Below are 17,846 nucleotides of genomic sequence, written 5' to 3' on the forward strand. Positions count from 1 at the left end.
TTACCTACAGTATCTCACAAAACTGAGTACACCCTTCACATTTTTGTAAATATTTTATTATATCTTTTCATCTGACAAACTGAAGAAATTACACTTTGCTACAATGTAAAGTAGCAAGTGTACAGCTTGTATAACAGTGTAAATTTGCTGTCCCTTCAAAATAACTCAACACACAGTCATTAATGTCTAAACCACTGGCAACAAAAGTGAGTACACCCCTAAGTTAAAATGTCCAAATTGGGCCCAAAGTGTCAATATTTTGTGTAGCCACTAGGGCTGCCATGACGCGTCGACGTAGTCGACTACGTCGACTACAAAAAATCGTCGACGTGCGTGAAAGGCGTCGACGCGTCAACGTGTGACGTCACACGCCCCCTGGCCGGCCGCAGCGCTGCTTGAAGTATTGCCAGCCGGGAGAAATCAGTGCGCAGCAGCAGAACACCGGGCAGGAGGAGATGCCGCCGTAAGAGGGGCTGGGGACGGGGGGAGAGAAGACCGCGGTGGTCATAGACCTGGGAGAGCCATTTACTAAGTGAGTGTCCGGAGTCATATGCTGGGATTGGAATTGGGGTGCATGGGAGACATGGGATCTAATACTGGGGGGGACATGGGACCTGTCATTAGAGTCTATTGGACCTGTCAGTGGGGGGTACATGGGGGTCTGCCAGCTGGGGGGTGTGTGGGATCTGTTGTTGGGGATTCATGGAGTCTGCCTGCTGGGGGGTGTATAGGATCTGTCATTGGGGTACATGGGATCTGTCATTGGGGTTCATGGGGTCTGTCATTGGGGTTCATGGGGTCTGCTAGCTGGTGGTACATGGGATCTGTCATTGGGGTACATGGGGTCTGTCATTGGGGTTCATGGGGTCTGCCAGCTGGGGGTGTATAGGATCTGTCATTGGGGTACATGGGATCTGTCATTGGGGTTCATGGGGTCTGCCAGCTGGGGGTGTATAGGATCTGTCATTGGGGTACATGGGATCTGTCATTGGGGTTCATGGGGTCTGCCAGCTGGGGGTGTATAGGATCTGTCATTGGGGTACATGGGGTCTGTCATTGGGGTTCATGGGGTCTGCCAGCTGGGGGTGTATAGGATCTGTCATTGGGGTACATGGGATCTGTCATTGGGGTTCATGGGGTCTGCCAGCTGGGGGTGTATAGGATCTTTCATTGGGGTTCATGGGGTCTGCCAGCTGGGGGTGTATAGGATCTGTCATTGGGGTACATGGGATCTGTCATTGGGGTACATGGGGTCTGTCATTGGGGTTCATGGGGTCTGCTAGCTGGTGGTACGTGAGATCTGTCATTGGGGTGCATGGGGTCTGTCATTGGGGTTCATGGGGTCTGCCAGCTGGGGGTGTATAGGATCTGTTATTGGGGTTCATGGGGTCTACCAGCTGTACTAGGTGGGAGGGCTTACTGAGGGGTCTGCAATGGGAGGGGGGCTTACTAAGTGGTCTGTACTAGGTGGGAGGGCTTACTGAGGGGTCTGCACTGGGAGGGGGGGGGGCTTACTAAGTGGTCTGTGCTAGGTGGGAGGGCTTACTGTGGGGTCTGTACTGGGAGGGGGGCTTACTGAGGGGTCTGTATTAATTACAGGATTAATTAGCTAATCAAAAAAACAATTAAGCAAAAAAAATAAAATAAAAAAAATCGTTAGATTAGTCGACTAATCGTAAAAATAATCGATAGATTAGTCGACAGACAAATTAATCGTTAGTTGCAGCCCTAGTGGCCACCATTATTTTTCAGCACTACCTTAACCCTCTTGGGCATAAATTTCACCAGAGCTTCACAGGTTACCAATGGAGTCCTCTTCCACTCCTCCATGACGACATCACAGAACTGGCGGATGTTAGAGACCTTGTGCTCCTCCACCTTCTATTTTAAGGATGCCCCACAGATGCTCAATAGGGTTTAAGTCTGGAGACATGCTTGGCCAGTCCATCACCTTTACCCTCAGATTCTTTAGCAAGGCAGTGGTCATCTTGGAGGTGTGTTTGGGGTCGTTATTATGTTGGAATACTGCCTTGTGGCCCAGTCTCCGAAGGGAGGTGATCATGCTCTGCTTAAGTATGTCACAGTACATGTTGGCATTCATGGTTCCCTCAATGAACTGTAGCTCCCCAGTGCTGGCAGCACTCATGTAGCCCCAGACCATGACACTCCCATCACCATGCTTGACTGTAGGCAAGACACACTTGTCTTTGTACTCCTCACCTGGTTGCTCCCTCACACGCTTGACACCATCTATACCAAATAAGTTTATCTTGGTTTTATCAGACCACAGGACATGGTTCCAGTAATCCATGTCCTTAGTCTGCTTGTCTTCAGCAAAGTGTTTGCGGGCTTTCTTGTGCATCATCTTTAGAAGAGGCTTCCTTTGGGATGGCAGCCATGCAGACCATTTTTTTTTAGTTCAATCTTATTTTATTGAGAAAGAAGCGTTTTACAAAGTAAGGGGAGAAGCATGGGGGTATGAAACATACAGAAAAATAAATTGTTCAGGAATGACATATAGTAAACTTTGAGTAAGTACATACAACAATCAATACATGCAGACCAATTTGATGCAGTGTGCGGTGTATGGTCTGAGCACTGACAGGCTGACCCCCCCACCCCTTCAACCTCTGCAGCAATGCTTGCAGCACTCATACATCTATTTCCCAAAGACAACCTCTTGATATGACGCTGAGCACATGCCCTCAACTCCTTTGCTTGACTATGGCGAGGCTTAATGGAACCAGTCCTGTTAAACCGCTGTATGGTCTTGGCCACTGTGCTGCAACTCAGTTTCAGGGTCTTGGCAATCTTCTTATGCCTAGGCTATCTTTATGTTGAGCAACTATTCTTTTTTCAGGTCCTTAGAGAGTTCTTTGCCATGAGGTGCCATGTTATCACACCTGCTCCCCATTCACACCTGAGACCTTGTAACACTAACGGGCCACATGACACCGAGGAGGGAAAATAGCTAATTAGGCCCTTTTTGGATATTTTCACTTAGGGGTGTACTCAATTTTTTTGAAAGCAGTTTAGACATTAATGGCTGTTTATTGAGTTTTTTGAGGGGACAGCAAATTTACACTGTTACGGTCCATTCACACGGCCGATCCGCTGCTTAAGTCCGCTGCGGGACTTTTTTTTTTTTTTTTCACGGAGTGGATAACATTTGTGTCATCCGCTCCGTGTGCCCGCATATCATCCCATCCGTTTGCGGATGATATGCGGACATAATGTAAGTATATGGCATTGCGGATGTCAGCGGATGACACCGCTGACATCCGATTTTCCTTCCTTTCCGTTTTTTACACGGAAGAAAAAATAGGGTTCTGTTCCGTTCGAAAAAACGGAACAGAACTGAAAGGAGGAAAATCGGATGTCAGCGGATGGTATTCCGCTGACATCCGCAAAGCCATTCACTTACATTATGTCCGAAATCATCCGCAAACGGACAGGATGATTTGCGGACACACGGAGCGGCCGTGTGAAAGGACCCTTATACAAGCTGAACACTCACTACTTAACATTGTAGCAAAGTGTAATTTCTACAGTGTTGTCACATGAAAAGATAGAATAAAATATTTACAAAAATGTGATGGGTTTATTCACTTTTGTAAGATACTGTATTCTGAGGGCGCTTCAGTCTGGTCGCCTGATCAGCTACCAGTGGCGGCTTCAGCGTAGGGGAGGGACTGCCAACAATTGATGCCCCATAGTAAGCCTATGGGTGACCTCATCACATAGGCTCTACAGCCATTGTCAGCGATCACTCCTCTACAGTGAAGGTGGTCAATTGAGAAATCATGGGACCGGCCCGGAGTGCCCCCAAAATAGGCAAGTATAACCATCTTTCTTCTACAGGGTAGATGGAATAGGATTTAGAAAGTGTGTGGGAGCAGTTTTAGGCTTATTTAGATCATTCCTGGACTTTCACTTTAAGGATAATAAAACTGCATTAATGTAAGTCTTTTATATCTGCCTAAAGTTAAAGTGGTTATATAGCCTTAAGGTTTTTTACCTTAATGCATTCTATGCATTAAGGTGAAAAACCTTTTGTGCTGAAACTCCCCCCCAAGACCCCCCCCCCTTTTTCTTACCTGAGCCCGATCTGATCCAGTGATGTGCACGAGAGCAGCGGCTCCCGCTGACGTCTCCCTCCTCATTGAACAGATTGATAGCAGCAGAAGCAGGGGCGGGACTGAGGTCCACGAGATCGGGGGGCGGAGCCGAGTCCCGCTGTCTGTGTCAATAGACGCAGCTGTGGGACTTGGGAGTGAGCATGCACGAAAGCCCCCATGGAGAGCCTGGAGCGCCGGCGGGGGACTCGAGAAGAGGCGGGTTGGGGCTGCTCTGTGCAAAACTACTGCACAGAGCAGGTAAATATAACATTTGGTATTTTAATTTAAAAAAAAAAACCCAAAACATTAGTAACACTTTAAAGAGGAGGTCCACTGTGTAAAAAAAAAAAGAAAAACCCACTAAGCAAAGCGTGTATGTTAAAGAGGAGCTTCAGTCTCCACCCAAAAAAAAATGAAAAGTTAGCAGCTCCAAATTCTGTAACTGCTGACTTTTATTAAAAGGACACCTACCTGTCCAGAAATCCAGCCCCATCCTCACCTGGACTAGTTCTTCGGTACCTTTCGGCTTCCCAGCATCCTAGCTGTGAGCAGCCGGATATGTGGCTTCACAGGTGCATGGGCGAGCTGCACTTCACTTTGTGAATGGTCCCACATTCTTCTGGGGGCTGTGATGTGTCCCAGAAGAGTGCAGAGAGGGAGGAGTACTTTTGCTTTGATTGCCTAGATGACCCAAAAAAATGACAGGTTTGGAAGAGGAGACTGTTAGGCTGGGTTCACACTGATTCAGTGTGGGAACCACAGCGATTCCTGTGCGGGTTCCCAAACCGCATCAGAATCGCAGGCAGTTCACACAGTGTTCTGCGAACCGCTGCGGGTGTCAATATAAAGTTCATGACACCCCCAAATCAGTTCGCAGAACACAGCGCGAACTGTTGAATGGGATCCCGTTGGTCTGCACACCCATGCGATTCCAGTGCGGACAAAAAAAGGGCCTTGCTCCTTTTTGGTGCAGATCCAGTGCAAATTGAGCCTGGGTTCACATTACTGCGATGTGGGAACCAGCGTGATTCTACCCACACTGCATCTCCCCTGCAGACAGTTCACACTGCCCTCTGCAAACCGCTGCGGGTGTCAATACAAAGTTAATGACACACCCAGTCGGTTCACAGATCGCAGTGCGAACTGTGAATTCGGACAGGAATTGGATTGCATGGGTGTGAACACCCATGCAATCCGATTCAAGTGCAGGGCAAAAAAAAGGTTCCTTCACCTTTTTAGTGCAAATCCAATGTGAGTTCAGCCATACAACTGTATGGCTAAATTGGAAATGCACAGACATAGCATGTGATCTGCACAGCAATGGGGAGCGAATTACACGCCATGTCTGACATCGCATATGTGTGAATCCAGGGTGAGCTATACATGATGCATGGCTCAATTCGCACCGCACTGAATTTGCATATCATTGTACATTCCATGTACAGGAATCTGGTGCATCAGCATGTGAACCCAGCCTCAGGCCCTCTGTATCTTACTTCTCACACATATGTGTATTAACCACTTAAGGCCCACCCACCGTACATATACTGCGGCAGGGCGGCCCTTAAGCGCAAAATCACGTACATGAACGTGAATTTGCTTTAAGGCTCTAGGGGGCGTGTGCGCGCTGCCAAGCTACGCTGCCGCTGTGATTAACCTCTTTACCTCCGCTCACATTGCTGCTACTGCAGCAATGTGGCTCGTTATCGTCCAGCGACGTAGACCTACGTCGCTGGACTCCGCCCCTTGTGGGCGGCGCGCGAGCGGCCGGAGGCTCGCTCTCGCTGTTTTCAGTCGCAGCGGGAGTCGTCGGGGAATCTAGTTTGGAGATCCGCCAGCTTGTGTAAACAGAGTGGGCGGATCTCCTCAGTGACAGGCAGGGTCAGATTGCAGGGTTCAGCATAGCTGAACACTGCGATCTGTCCTTGTGTCACTCAGTCCCCTCCCCCACCACATGTTAGTAAGCACCAGGCATACATTAACCCCTCCCTCTCCAATAAAATTAACCCCTTCCCTGCCAGTGTCATTTTTACAGTAACAGTGCATATATATAGCACTGATTACTGTAGCAATGTCACTGGTACCCCAAAAGTGTCAAAAATGTCAGTCAAGGGTCCGATCTGTCCGCCGCAATGTCGCAGTCCCGCAGAAAAAAAAAAACGCAGATCGCCGCCATTACGCGTTAAAAGAAAAAACACCAAAAAAGACAAAAATCTTTCCCTTAGTTAGTAAACGCAATAACTTTTGCGCAAACCAATCAAAATATGCTTATTATGATTTTTTTTACCAAACATAGGTAGCAGAAAACAAATTGGCCAAAAATTTTAAAAAATTTAGATTTTTACATTTTTTGGGGGGAATTTCATATAAAAAAATGTGAAAAATATTGTTATTTTTTCAAAATAAACGCTCTTTTTTTGTTTATAGCGCAAAAAGTAAAAATCGCACAGGTGATCAAATACCACCAAAAGAAAGCTCTGTTTGTGGGAAAAAAATGATGTAAATTTCGTTTGGGTACGGCGTCGCACAACCGCGCAATTGTCAGTTAAAGTCGCACAGCGCCGAATCGCAAAAAGTGGCCTGGACGTAAGACAGCAAAATCCTCCGGTGGTAAAGTGGTTAAACACAGCAGGAGCCAGTCCGCGGGACCAGCGGCCGTGATAACCGCCGGCCTCCTGCGACTGTCAAGGAAACTGACAGAACGGCCGTCTGCCTATGTAAACAAGGCTGTTCTGTCAGGCAGGAAGGGAAAGATTGTGTGTTCCTAGTAATCAGGAACACAGATCTCTCTATTACTGCAGTCAGTCCATTCCCCACACAGTTAGAAAACATTCCACGCTTAACCCCTTGATCGCCCCTGATGTTAATACCTTCCCTGCCAGTGTTATTTATACAGTAACGATGCATATTTTTTTAGCACTGATCACTGTATTAGTGTCACTGGTCCCCAAAAACTGTCACTTTGTGTAAGATTTGTTCACAGCAATGTCGCAGTCCTGCTAAAAATCGCTGATTGCTGCCATTAATAATAAAAAATAAATAAAAAAGGCCATTAATCTATCCCATAGTTTATAAATGCTATAGCTTTTGGGCAAACCAATCAATATATGCTTTTTGGGAATTTTTTTTTACCAAAACTATGTAGCAGAATACATATGATAGCCTGAACTGATAAAGAAATTAGAGTTTTTACATTTTGTTATTGGGAATGTTTTATAGCATAAAGTAAAAAATGTTTTTTTTTTTTTTTTTCAAAATTGTCGTCTTTTTACGTTTATAGCTAAAAAAATAAAAACCGCAGAGGTGATCAAATACTACTAAAAGAAAGCTCTACATGTGGGAAAAAAGGACATCACTTTTATTTGCACGACCGCGCAATTGTCAGGTAAACAACGCAATGCCGAATCCCAAAAAATGGCTTGTTTATTAGGGGGGTAAAACCTTCCGGGGCTGATGTGGTTAATAAACAACCTGAGCTGTGTTACGCCATGCTCAAGCGTTTATTATAACTAAACCACGCCTACTGGGCAGTGCCTACTTTTCATAAGCCACACCTACGTTTAATTGCAATGCCCCCTCCCCTTTCCATGGATGAAAACGTACAAATGATATGTGTTATAATAACCCCATATTATAAGACAAGCTTGTTGCGGTGTTCTAAAATTTCCTCGGACCCATGAAAAAATCGGACCTCGTCACTTCCGGTGGTCCTACGTCATGAAACAGCTGATGGAGTCTCAAGTGCGCATGCGCACAAGACATTATCTTGGTTTGGTAAAATTATAACACATAGCGGGCAGCTGACTGAGAGAAGGCGGGGCTGAGGTGGGACGGAAGACACCGCCGCGTCATCTGCAGAGCTGAATAGAGGAGGCGGGACGGAGGTGCGGCCGTAATAGATGCAGGGCTTAAGCGACTCCTTCTGTTTTATTATCTTTAGTAATTATCGTATTATTTATCCTTAGGATTTAATAACATTTAGTATTTCTATAATACAAAATAAGAAATACTAAATGTAATGAAATCCTAAGGATGAATAATACGATAATTACTAAAGATAATAAAACAGAAGGAGTCGCTTAAGCCCTGCATCTATTACGGCTGCACCTCCGTCCCGCCTCCTCTATTCAGCTCTGCAGATGTGCCTCCGTCCCTGTAATGTTTCAGTGAAGCGGCGGTGTCCTCCGTCGCACCTCAGCCCCGCCTCCTCTCAGTCAGCTGTCCGCTCTCTGTTATAATTTTGCCAAACCTTGAAAAATTTCTTCTGCGCATGCGCACGGACGATTCCCATCAGCTGTTTTGTGATGCTCTGTCCACCGGAAGTGACGAGGTCCGATTTTTTCACGGGTCCGACAAAATTTTACAACAGCGGCATTCAGAGCTATGTGACAACGAGAAGACAAATGTAAAGAGTAGAACGGCACACGTAATAGGCCAGGACGTCTATAGCGTTTTGCTGTACTCACGTGACAGCGCACGTCCGCGAGCCCGTTCGCAGTCATGTGACAGGGGGGCGTGACCCGACCTATAGATTATACATAGACGAGACAAAGTTTGTAAAATATATTGGAATTTATGTAAGCCGTCTTATTGACCCTGGCACGCCTGCCTGCCTTCTACACCGGTTGTAACATTTGGGTTTCTGGTGACGGGCGCGCGGCGGGCAGCCCGCGGGGTCCTGATACACATGGCGGCCTTGTGGCGGTGCTCGGCAGGGAGAAGGGTGACCACTATAACCCCCAGGTGTAGCCGGGGACTGGCAGGTACACCGGGCTGGGAGAGCTGTATTAGGGGGCACATGAAGAGGCGGTAGTGAGGCATGCTGGTCGTTGTAGTTCTAGCGCTGGGATAATGCTGTGGGGAGGAGGGTGTCACTGTAAACAAGGTCATTATGCAGAATTCTGAAAGTAAAGTCTTGTTCATTTGCTTTAAAGTAAATATAAAGCCTTCACTTTATTTTTCTTTGTGATATAGAGCAGGGAACAGTAAAGTTCCCTTTCATGTATTTTTTTTTACCATCTCTGCCTGATTGGGGATATTTTTATTCACTTCCTGTTCAGTAGATGCCACAGGAAGTGGGTTGGAGATCTCCAAAGTGAGGGACCCCCCCTCCCCCCCAGGCCTGTTTCTCACAGACATCAACCTGTATAAAAGCAACGTGAGCAGCCAACTTTGACAAAGTATTTGCAGAGCTTTAAGCAAGCTTATTTGAAGCTTTTAAAGCAGGTCTTCAGCTCCAATTTGTAAATGATGAGCACAGATCTTAAGCGGTAATATACTCCACCATTAAACTTTTACCTACAGGTAAGCCTATAATAAGACTTACCTGTAGGTAAAATGAATATCTCTTGCACGGTTTAGGAGATATTCTCCCTGCATGCAGTCGCTGACAGCAGCGGCGCATGTGATCTGAAGGTCCGGCGGACCTTCAGAGCTCCTTGCCGGAAAGTAAACTCCCACAGCCACTCGCAGTGGCAAATCCGCCGAACCCGGAAGAGACGCCGAGGGAACATGACAGCTCCCTCAGCGTTGTCCGGGGGTCCATGTCGGGGCTTCGTTCTAAGGTAAGTATTTCAATACTAGCTCATTATGCCTTTGTCTTGCAGGTTTTTTGTTGCGAGGATACAACCGCTTTAATAGGAGTAGGGATGCACTGAAATGAAAATTCTGGGCCGAAACCGAAAATGCAGGATGCCATTGGCCGAAAACCGAAAATGACTTTTTCCACCAAATGATTTTAAAATAGATAGAACAGGGGTATACACCAAAAACAGGCAGTGACGTACACCTGTCGTTGCCACCCTGTCACAGTATATGTACTGTGACGGGTTGGCAAGAGGTTAATTTAATTACCAATGGTATTTGTATTATGCAGCATGAGGGGGTAAATGTATTGTCACTGCTGGTCACTGATGCATTAGTGACCGACCAGTGGCAGTTAATTAACCCCTTTGTGCTGCATTACTGCAACCAGTATCAGTGTTAATTAACACTGGTTGCACTAATGCAGCACAAAGGGGTTAATTAACTGCCACTGGTCGGTCACTAATGCATCAGTGACCAGCAGTGGCAATACATTAACCCCCTCATGCTGCATAATACTAATACCATTGGTAAGCTGCCTCAGCTCCCCCCCCCCGCCTCAGCGTCCTTACTGTCACTCTGCTCCTCCGGTGTACTTCATTCAAAAGACGCGCCTCTGGCCGGTGGCCCGCCTCCCGGTGATGTCACTACTACTACGATGTGCATGAATGAACTGACACACTGGGCGGGAGGAGCGGCCGCTAATAGCTATAACTATGTGAGCGCTTCACTTACCTGTCAGAGGAGATACCCGCATGACAGGGAAGTGAAGCTCACATAGTTATAGCTATTAGCGGCCGCTCCCCCCGCCCGGTGTCAGTTCAGTTCATTCATTCACATCGTAGTAGTAGGGACATCACAGGGAGGCGGGCGGCCGGCCAGAGGCACGTCTTTTCCAACCTGCGCTGCGCCCTCCTCCTTCTTCACGGCGGCCATTAATTTCGGCATTTTTAACCCATTTTCGGCCGAAATGGGATAAGCCCATTTTCGGGCGACAATTTCAGTGGCCGAAATTTTGGTGCATCACTAAATAGGAGTGCTGATTGCCACCTTAACCACATCAATACAGGGCACTTTTATCCCCTTCCTGCCCAAGCCAATTTTCAGCTGTCGCACTTTGAGGCCAAGGTCACACCTATTGCGGATGCAGCTCACAGCCAGGGTCCTGTTCTCCTTTTCAGGGACGAATCAGGCCTGAATTTTTGGCTGGATTCGGACCGGAAATGGAGCTAAAGACACACAGGACCCCTGTGCAATCCGCTCCACAGCCGCCCTGGAGATGTGTGAACCGCTCCATTGAGAGCCGGGCACAATTTCCTGTCATGCAAAATGGATGCAGAGAAAAATCCACGTCCAATTCCCATTATTGTGAACCCAGCCTTAATGACAATTCCATGGTCATGGAACACTGTACCCATATGACATTTTTTTTATTTTTTATTTTTTTCATACAAATAGATCTTTTTTTTCTTGGTGCCATTTAATCACCACTGTTTTTCTTTATTTATATGCTAAATGAACGAACAAAGGCCAAAAGTTTTGAAAAAAAACAAATTTTATCTGAAAATCGATCAATACTGATGTACTGATGGCCTATCTCATTTCTTGAGACCCCAAAATGCAAAAAAAGTACAAATCCCCTCCTAATGAACTTTTTGGGAAGTAGACAGTCTGAGGTATTTAGTAAGCAGCATCACGTTTTTTGAAGTTATATATTTTTGAAAAATAAGGGAAACTTTTTTTTTTTGCACATTTTTATTTTTTTTATATACTGTCACCATTGCAGTACAGTGTCATAAAATAACTGGTGTAACAGTGACCTGGTACACTGACAGTTGTGACAGTATAAAAAAATTGTTTTTAATTTTATAAAATATATATATCTTTTTTTTTACACACTGTGAACAGAGCAATACAGTGTTACCATAGTAACACTGTACCACTCTGGGAAGTTGATCAGGATTTTATAGCAGTGAATTTCACCGCTGTAAGCACATTTTTTATGAATGAGTGTGTTTACACTGTGTATTGTAATTAGCTGTGATTGGCCAGAACTAATCACATGGTACAAATGGCCTGTGATTGGCCCTGTCTGTACCATGTGATCACTGTGACCTGTGTCACAGCTAGCAACACAGTTGTATACAATGAATGGCATGAAAGGAAGCAATTCATTGTTTACAATAGTCATGTGGTCTGCTGTGATTGATCACTGGGACCACTACAAGCAGTCAGGCCAGCTGCCCAAAGGGTGTCTGTGATGAATGAAGCCAGAGGAGACGAGTATTTTGTTTCTGTTTACCTGGCTGTTAAAGCTAGGGAAGCAGGCGATCTAATTGATCAATTTGATCGACTGTTTTGAAGGGCAGACGACTAATCGACCACTGATCTCTATAAAGAGTACCTTTTCCCTGCCTAGGTTATCACAAGGGATGTTGTTCATTCCAAGTTGAAAAAAAAAAAAAATTTTAAAAAGCACCCCTGTCCCCCCCCATGCTCATCTGCAAACACATTTACGTATGTAGGTCCCCCACACATATCTAAAAAGTGATTGCACCACAAATATGAGGTATCGCCACAAACGTCAGAGTGAGAGCAATTATTCTAGCAGCAGAGGTCACGTTTAAAGGTGAAGTTCACCATTTAAAAAAAAAATAATAAATGCACATTGTTTTTTGCAAGTAAAAAAACGAAAAAATGTGCATTTACTATTTTTTTCTTAGGAGCCTGGAAAGCATTGCACCTGCGATTAGCAATGACAGATGCATTGTCAGGCTCCTGCAGACTGTCAGTGTAGCAGTCTGCCTGTACCTGTGTTACTTCAGTCCAGGAAGAATCAATAAACTAAAGCCCCGTACACACGTACCGATCGTCGGCCGAACGATCGGCCGTCTTTTGTCCAGGGCTGTCGTGTCTGTTGAAAAGTGCAAAAGACTGCACACAAATTTTGTCGGCCAACAACAGCCGACTGCAGAAGTGATGTCATGTGATGGTTAACTTTCCTGGTCTTTTTTTTCTTTTCTGAGCATGCCCAGTCTTGCAAATCTGCTGTCTGTCGGCCGAATTCTGTACTGACTGGCGAACAATCGGCCGTTCTGGTGTTGGCCAACAAAAATTTTAATGCTTGCACGACAGATTCTTTTCGGCCGAAAGTGCGCTGTCGGAAGCATCATACTAACAAGCCTACAATGGGCCGATCGGTCGTCGGCCGAATCTTTATGGCCGACAATCGGTACGTGTGTACAGGCCTTTAGAGAATGCTAACCAACACCCTCCTACTTCATTGTCAACTACAAGCCATCATTCACAAAGGCTGTCCGTACTTGTAGTCTATTCATTCACAGAACTCTGTGAATGAATGACACGGTTGTGTGGGCGGAGCCCTGTATGGCTATTGCCTACGGTGACTTTGAGATACTGTACTTTGCTGCAAAATTTTAAATGTTGACATGTTTGGTATCAGTTTACTTGGCAATACATTATCATATATTTTACCAAAAATTTGTATATTATGTTGTTTGTGTGCACCAAAATGCATTTAAGTGTATTTTGTTCCTAAACATTTGCGTTTGATGAACGACTATATAAATATATTGTGACGCTGTTCTACTCTCCAGGGCCTCTGCTTTCAGAAAATATATATTGTTTGGGGTTTCTAAATTTTCTAGCAGAAAAATGCTGATTTTTACCACGTATGTGAAAATGTCAAAATTGGCTGGACGGCATGTGGTTAACCGCTCGGGGTGAATGGGCAGAGCGTGCAGACAGCGCAGCGGAGTGTCTCTTACCTTATCCTGGCGATCCAGCGATGAGCTCTCATTGCTGTGACCGCCATCCGAGATCTCCCTGCTCGTCTGTCGGTAGGAGGACTTCCTGGTTCCGTTCCCTGCAGCAGCAATGCTGCATGGGAGCGGAACTGGGAGTAAAAATCAAAGAAACACTAACATATAAAAGGGAGGTGATACAGTGTAATCTGAGAGGATTACACTGTATCACTTTGGTAAAAGTGGTAAAAGACACAGTGCCCTCTCAGTGCCCCCTTGCCATTGTCCTTTGCGTGAATAAAAATAATTGGAAAATGGCATCAAAAAAGCGCTGTCCCGCATATGCGCTTTTGGATGAGATGAGCGACTGCGACAGCGGCAGCGACACGGAGCTGCTCGCAGAACAGAGCGACAGTGAGTCGTGCGGAGATCTGTCATCTGACTCTGACACCGACACTGATCCCGAAAGTGACGCCGATGATCCCGCACCTGACCTAAGTGATGTGCGCACTTGGTGCCCTTTAGACAGCGACGCGGACCAGGCAGCGCCCCCGAGATTCCCTTTCACTGGATCTCCGGGGATGAAGGTTGACGTGGAGAGTGACAACCCCCTGGCGTACCTCAAGTTATTTCTAACGGAGGAGGTAATTCTAAAAATAGCCGCTGAAACCAATCGCTACCATGAGCAGCAGTCCGCCACGCTGCGCGCCAAATTTTCCCGTTCCAGAAAATGGGAACCGGTCAGTAGCGAGGACATCTGGAAGTTTCTAGGACTCATCATCCTTCAGGGGGTGGTGGGGAAACCGCTCCAAAAATGGTATTGGACCACGAATAAGATGCTGGCCACTCCATTTTTTGGCACAGTGATGTCCGAGTACAGATTTTCTCTGATTATGAAAAATTTGTATTTTGCAAACAATGAGGAGTTTGATGAGGCCACGCATCCTGCGCCCAAACTCAAGAAAATCTGGGAGGTGAGCCAAATGATTGTCACCAACTTCCAGCAGACCTATGTGCCAGACAGGGATGTTTGTGTGGACGAAAGTCTCATGGCCTACAAGGGACGCCTGAGCTGGATCCAATTTATTGCATCCAAAAGAGCGCGGTTCGGGATCAAATTTTACATGCTCTGTGAGTCGTCCACAGGATATATATGGAATGCTATAATTTACACCGGGAAAGGTACAAAGTTCGATCCCAAGTACAGCGGCTATGGGATGGCCACATCCTCTGTCCTTTCACTGCTGGACCCCCTTTTGAACCAGGGATATTGCGTTACAACAGATAACTTTTATACCTCTCCGCAACTTTATGAAGTTTTGCTCCGAAACAAAACAGATGGGTATGGTACTGTTAGGCCAAACCGGCAGGACATGCCATCCATGTTTAGCAAGAAAAAGCTAAAAAAAGGAGAGATGGTTGCCTTTCAAAAGGGTAAAATGATGGCAATGCGGTGGCGAGACAAAAAGGACGTGTGTCTCATGACCACCGTGCACAACACCACCACCGCCATGGTCCGCACAAAACATGGAGCAGATATGCAGAAGCCGCAAGTCGTGATCGACTACAATCACACGATGGGAGGTGTCGATCGAGCCGATCAGGCAATGACCTTTTACCCGGCATATTACAAAAAGATTTTTAGGCATCTCCTTGAACAGTGCCTCTGGAACGCCTATATTCTTTACAAAGCCAACACTGCCATACCCCTCGTTCATTTGGACTTTATTTGGAAGGTGGCTGAGCAGATTTTCATCAACCACCCGACACTGCTAACAGACCCGGACGACGTGCTGTTGATGTTGGCAATCCAGAGCGCCTGACAGGCCTTCATTTTGTGGACTTTGTACCGCCCACCCCAAAAAAGTTGGCTCCTACCAGGATGTGTATCGTCTGCTGTTCTAAAAAGGATGGCAATGGAAGAAAAGTCCGAAAGGAAACAAGGTACTATTGCCCAGATTGCAATGTCGGACTTTGTCTAGTGCCCTGCTTCAAACTTTTTCACACTCAGGATGTGTATTGAATTTCTTTGACAAATTTCATTATTTTTCCTTGCCTTCTTGAATAAAATTCTATTATTGATTGGATTATAATTCACGTGTTTGTGTATCAAATTCATTACATCTGGGATGTCTACTAGAGTCTCTTGTTTTGGTAAGTTTTAAGTCAGTAATTACTAAGAATTGTAGGCCTTTAATACAGAACGCCAAATTTCCATGGAAAGAATTGTACCGCTTTTGGTACAGAATTCCTGACAGAATCATACCGCTAGGGAGGTTAAGAAAATAAGCGAGTCAGTGACAGATTCTTAAGGCCCCTTTCACACGGGTTGTCCGATCAGGCCCACCTGTCAGTTTTTCAGGCGGATCTGATCTGATTCTCCAGTCTTTTCTTTGGAGCAGCAAATGTCAGTGGACACATGTCTGCTGACCAATGCCGCCATCTGATCCGAACCTGTCTGCCAAAAACAGACAGGTGGTGGTCCTATTCCCCATTCGTCTGGTGGATTGGATGGCATTGGATGAAAACGCACAGGTGGTCAGTTTCCATCCAATTGTCCCATAGAGGAGAGTGGGACTGTGTCCATGTCAGCTCTGCATAGTGGAGTGGACATGGACCTGTCATCTCCTTGCTCAGCAAGGATCAGCGAAGAGATCCCCCACTGAGCAATCGGATTCTGCTTAGCGGAGGTGCCCATTTGAAAGGGGCCTAAAGAAATATTGCCAATTCACAGATTAGGAAACTGGCAGCCAGTGCAGTGTGCTGAGAAGCTGTCATGTATTTCAAAGTTTTCCCTCACAGTACTCTTTCCCCGGCCTCATTCAGCTGTAAGCTAAACAAAGGGGTCGGGGGATATCATTACCCAAATATGCCAATGTCCATATTTCAGAAATCACTTGAGACACTCGGTGGGCGGAGTCTGATGAGGGGAGGAATTAGTTCCCTATCATTTCTGCCATTCTTTTGTTTGTCAGCGGATGATAGTGGGAAGATATGAAAGCAGCTATTGGACTGGATGGACTGAATAGTGGCTGTGCATTGCCCAATGGCAAACTAGTCTCTCATTTTCTCATCAGAAAGTGTGGGGAGATCTACATATAACATATAAGGGACAAAGGGTCAATTCAATACAAGTTACTGCATGCAAAATGAACGACACGTGACCCGTTTTTTGGCATTATCGCATGAGATAAAAGAGTAAATTCATCAAAGTAAAATATCGAATGTGAGGTGAATACTGCACATTTGTTAAAATATGTGAGATAAAGAATGAAGAAAAAAAAAAAGATAATTCATTAGACTGGGTTCACATTAATGCGATTGCAGACATCGCATGTGATTCACACCACATGCCTCTGCACATCACATGTGATGTGTATGCACTGCGAACTATATGGCCTAAATCGCATCACATTCTCACCGAAATGGTGAAGGATTTGGGGGGTGTCAATAACTTTTGCTGTTTGCAGAGCTCAGTGTGAACTACCTGCAATTCTGATGCAATGGGGGAACCTGCACAGGAATCGCTGTGTGAACCTAGCCTTAAGCTGGATACACATTATACAACTTTTGTTGTTCGATTTCCATTAGCTTTACCCTTAACTATGTAGTGCAAGGGCCTGCCTGATTGCATACAAATTGAAAGTGTTTAAGTCTGACCTCATATTATATGGTTTTGGTAAGTCTAAAGGAAAAAATGTAAAGAATATTGTATAGTGTGTATCCAGCTTTAGTAGGATATACTAAAACAGCGCTACCAGGCGTGTGTAGTGTGATAAAATATAAATAATTCACAAATTGCAAGATATAAACAATAAAGTGCACTAGTGACAAAATCTGAAATGTCCAAAATCATTCAATCATAGTAACAATAGATAGGAGTAATAAATCAATAAATATGCAAAAGTGCAATTAAATTCATATATGGTGCATAAGTGCTAAATCATGTGCAGTCCAGGAACATATATAGTCCACTTAAAATTAAGGTGCTGAATAAGGTGCTTCAAGTGCTCCACACAGGTGCCAAGGTGCTTTCAAAGAGACCCTTTTGGGGATCCACTCACCAGATTTAAGATATATTTGAGCCTCAAATATACAGTGGTTTATCAACCAATGGCCAGTAAGGATGGATGGGTCAGCAGAGCCTTTTTCAAACAGACCTCCAGCCTCTATGCAAAGTCCCCCCTCGATCAGGCACTCAAAAAGAAGGGAAGGAGCCAAACATAGTGAAGCCCATAGAGCATTTATTAAATAAAAAATAGATAAAAACTACTCACAAAGGTATAGCATAAGATCACATGTCAATAACCGCAATAACACACCAAATCAGTCCACTTCCGGGTACGCTGCCAGCATGCGTTCCATGGGGTATAGGAAGTGA

The 17,846-nt window shown here is 45.4% G+C and overlaps 2 protein-coding genes across 2 annotated transcripts in view; one reads left to right on the forward strand and one right to left on the reverse strand.

Moving 5' to 3' along the window:
• Positions 1 to 8,608, reverse strand: part of LOC309563768 (catechol O-methyltransferase-like) — a 130,646-nt gene extending 122,038 nt beyond the window's left edge. The window contains exon 1 of the mRNA XM_082268369.1: positions 8,585 to 8,608. The gene's annotated coding sequence lies outside the window, so the exon portion shown is untranslated. The remainder of the gene's footprint in view (positions 1 to 8,584) is intronic.
• Positions 8,609 to 8,733: 125 nt separating this feature from the next.
• Positions 8,734 to 17,846, forward strand: part of TXNRD2 (thioredoxin reductase 2) — a 204,819-nt gene continuing 195,706 nt past the window's right edge. The window contains exon 1 of the mRNA XM_082268343.1: positions 8,734 to 8,881. Coding sequence (XP_082124469.1) covers positions 8,806 to 8,881 — 76 coding nt within the window. The 5' untranslated portion in view covers positions 8,734 to 8,805. The remainder of the gene's footprint in view (positions 8,882 to 17,846) is intronic.

Source organism: Pelophylax lessonae (genome assembly GCF_965119305.1).
Source record: "Pelophylax lessonae genome assembly, chromosome: 1".
Classification (NCBI taxonomy): domain Eukaryota; kingdom Metazoa; phylum Chordata; class Amphibia; order Anura; family Ranidae; genus Pelophylax; species Pelophylax lessonae.